The 3,567-nt window shown below is 51.8% G+C and overlaps 1 protein-coding gene across 1 annotated transcript in view; it reads right to left on the reverse strand.

The window, feature by feature from the left end:
- LOC115949154 (zinc finger protein Eos-like) overlaps positions 1–3,567 on the reverse strand; it is a 19,475-nt gene that overhangs the window by 3,574 nt on the left and 12,334 nt on the right. Inside the window, exon 5 of the mRNA XM_031065512.1 lies at positions 2,385–2,531. Coding sequence (XP_030921372.1) covers positions 2,385–2,531 — 147 coding nt within the window. The remainder of the gene's footprint in view (positions 1–2,384; positions 2,532–3,567) is intronic.

Consider the following 3,567-nt stretch of genomic DNA (forward strand, 5'->3'; position numbering starts at 1 on the left):
TTGTTCCGCCGGCCCCGCCATGGCCCCGGGGGAAAGCGGCTGGGGATGGGGCCTGAGCTGGGGGATTCGGGACGGGGATGCGCACTGAGATTAAAAATCCTGCTGAGGAACGGGCCCTGAGCGTAAAAACCCGGGTTGGCAATGGCCCCCGAGCCGGGGGATTCCGGTTGGGGATGGTCAGTGATGCCGGAAATCCTGCTCTGAAATGGCCCCTGGGCCGGGGATTCCAATCGAGAATGGAGCCTGATCCTAAAAATCCTGGTCTGGAATGGTCCCTGATCCTAAAAATCCCGGTTGGGAAAGGCCCCCGATCCTAAAAATCTTGCTCTGGAATAATCCCTGATCCTAAAAATCCCGGTCTGGAATGGCCCCTGGACCGGGGATTCCAATCGGGAATGTCCCCTGTTCCTAAAAATCCTGGTCTGGAATGTCCCCGATTCTAAAAATCCTGGTCGGGAATGGATCCCGATCCTAAAAAATCCTGCTCTGAAATGGTCCCTGATCCTAAAAATCCGTGTCTGGGACGGCCCTTGGACCAGGGGATGCCGGTCAGGAATGGTCCCTGATCCTAAAAATCCCAATCAGGAATGGCCCCTGATCCTGGGAATCCCAATTTGGAACATTCCCAAAAATCCTGCTCTGAAATGGGCCCAGATCCTGGGAGTGTTCCCAAAAAATCCCATTCTGAAATGGGCCCTGATGCTCAGAATCCCAGTGGGGAATATTGCCAAAAATCCTGCTCTGAAATTGCCCCATATCCTGGGAATCCCAATGAGGAATGTTCCCAAAAATCCCAATCAGGAATGGCCCCTGATCCTGGGAACCCCAATTTCAGATATTCCCAAAAATCCTGCTCTGAAATGGGCCCTGATCCTAAATATCCTGGTGGTTTCAGGGGCCTGGGAATGTGCCAATTTTGGCTTTTTTCCCAGGAAAATTCCATCTCCCTGCAGCTCCTGAGGCTGGAAAAGGCTCCGGGAAGTTCTGGGAATGGGGGTTTGGGGTCAGGGATTTGGGATCTGCTGTGGGGGCGCGGACTCACGGCACTGGGAGCACGATCCCAACACTTCCCAAACATTTCCATGGATTCGGGAGCACATTCCCAACACTTCATCCCCTTTTCCGTGGATTTAGGATCATAATCCTCTCATTCCCAACCCCTTTTCCGTGGATTTGGGATCACATTTCCATGGATTTGGATCACATTCCCACACATTTTGCGTGGATTTTGGATCACATTCCCAACCCTTTTTCCAGAGATTTGGGATCACAATCCCTCAGTCCCAACCCTTTTCCATGGATTTGGGATTTTCCCAGCATTTCTTCAGGATTTTCCCGGGATTTTCCCAGGATTTCTTCAGGATGTTTTGTTGATTTCCCTGAGGGTTTTCCCAAGATTTCCCCGGGATTTTTCCAGGATTTCCAGACCCACCTGTCTGTGCGGGGTTTTCCATTGGAGGCTTCCTTTATCTGTGGATTTGGGGATCCCAATGCCCCATTCCCACCCCATTTCCTGTCCCTGGGGATTCAGGATCCAGGATTTTCCCGGGATTTCTTCGGGATTTTCCCAGGATTTTCATTGGATTTTCCCGTGATTTCTCCAGTATTTTTCTGGGAAATTTTTTTCCCGCGATTTTTCCATTATTTCTCCGGGATTTTCCTGGGATTTTTCTGGGGTTTTCCTGGACGTTTCCAGGATTTTCCCAGGTTTTTTTCAGGATTTTTGTGGGGTTTTCCCAGACCCACCTGTCTGTGCAGGGCTCTCCCTCTGCAGGAAGCCGTGGCAGCGCTCCCTTTATCCACGGATTTGGGATCTCATTCCCCATTCCCACCCCATTCCCTGTCCCCAGAGATTTGGGATCCGGGATTTTTGTGCGATTTTCCTTGGATTTTTCCATGATTTCTCTGGGATTTTTCTGTGATTTTTCCCTGGGATTTTTGTGGGATTTCCGTGGGATTTTCTTGGGATTTCTCTGAGATTTCTCCAGGATTTTCCCAGGACTTTCCCAGGATTTTCCCAGGATTTTGGTGGGATTTTTGTGGGGTTTTCCCAGCCCCACCTGACTGTGCAGGGCTCTCTCTCTGCACGAAGCTGTGGCAGCACTCCCTTTATCCACGGATTTGGGATCCCAATACCCCATTTCTATCCCCTGGGGGTTCAGGATCCGGGATTTTTGTGGGATTTTTGTGGGATTTTCCTGGGATTTTTCCAGGGATTTCTCCGGGATTTTTCTGGGATTTCTCGGTATTTTCTTAGTATTTCTGCGGGATCTTCCCAGAATTTTCCTGGGATTTTCCCAGGATTCTTCCAGGATTTTTCCAGGATTTTCCCAGGAGTTTTCCAGGATTTTTGTAGGGTTTTTGTGGGGTTCTCCCAGACCCACCTGTCTGCGCGGGGCTCTCCCTCTGCAGGAAGCCGTGGCAGCGCTCCCTGTGCTCCTCCAGGCTGCTCTGCTGTTTGTAGCTGCGGCCACACGAGCTGCACTTGTAGGGTTTGCCCACCGTGGGGGAGGAAACTGGGAAGAGCAGGACATGGGATCAGGATTTGGGATTTGGAAATCAGAATGTGGGGTCTGGGACCCAGGATCTCCTGGTACAAGCTGCACTTGTAGGGTTTGCCCGTGGTCGGGGACGAGACTGGGAATAACAGGACGTGGGATGAGAATTTGGGATGTGGGATTTGGAATTTGGGATGTCATTTGGGATTTGGAAATCAGAATGTGGGGTTTGGGATATGGGATATTGGATATGGGATGTCTCCTGCTAAGAGCTGCACTTGCAGGGTTTGCCCACGGTTGGGGACGACAGTGGGAATGGGGAAAGGACAGGGAATGAGGATTTGGGATGTGGGATTTGGATATCAGGATTCGGGATATGGAGAACTGCGTTTCTTTAGGATTTCCCCTCCCATTTCCCACCGCTCTCCACCCTTTGAAAAACCCAAAAATTCCCCTGTAAACCCCAACAAACACCCTGAACCAGCACTGGGACCCCTTCCCACCCCAACCCTGACCATTATCCCCCACTCCCAACATTCCCAACCCCATTCCCACCATCCCAACCCCATTCCCAACATTCCCAACCCCATTCCCAACATTCCCAACCTCATCCCCAACATTCCCAACCCCATTTCCACCATCCCACCCAATTCCCAAAATTCCCAACCCCATCCCCAAAATTCCCAACCCTGTTCCCACCATCCCAACCCCATTCCTGCCATTCCCAACCTCATCCCCAACATTCCCAACCCCATTCCCAACCGCATCCCCAACATTCCCAACCCCATTCCCAACCGCATCCCCAACATTCCCAACCCCATTCCCAACCGCATCCCCAACATTCCCAACCCCATTCCCAACCGCATCCCCAACATTCCCAACCCCATTCCCAACCGCATCCCCAACATTCCCAACCCCATTCCCAACCTCATCCCCAACATTCCCAACCCTGTTCCCAACATCCCCAACCCCATCCCCACCATCCCAACCCCATTCCCACCATTCCCACCCCATCCCACCCAATTCCCAAAATTCCCAACCCCATTCCCAACATCCCCAACCCCACCCC

Source organism: Geospiza fortis, unplaced genomic scaffold, assembly GCF_000277835.1.
Source record: "Geospiza fortis unplaced genomic scaffold, GeoFor_1.0 scaffold520, whole genome shotgun sequence".
Lineage (NCBI taxonomy): Eukaryota > Metazoa > Chordata > Aves > Passeriformes > Thraupidae > Geospiza > Geospiza fortis.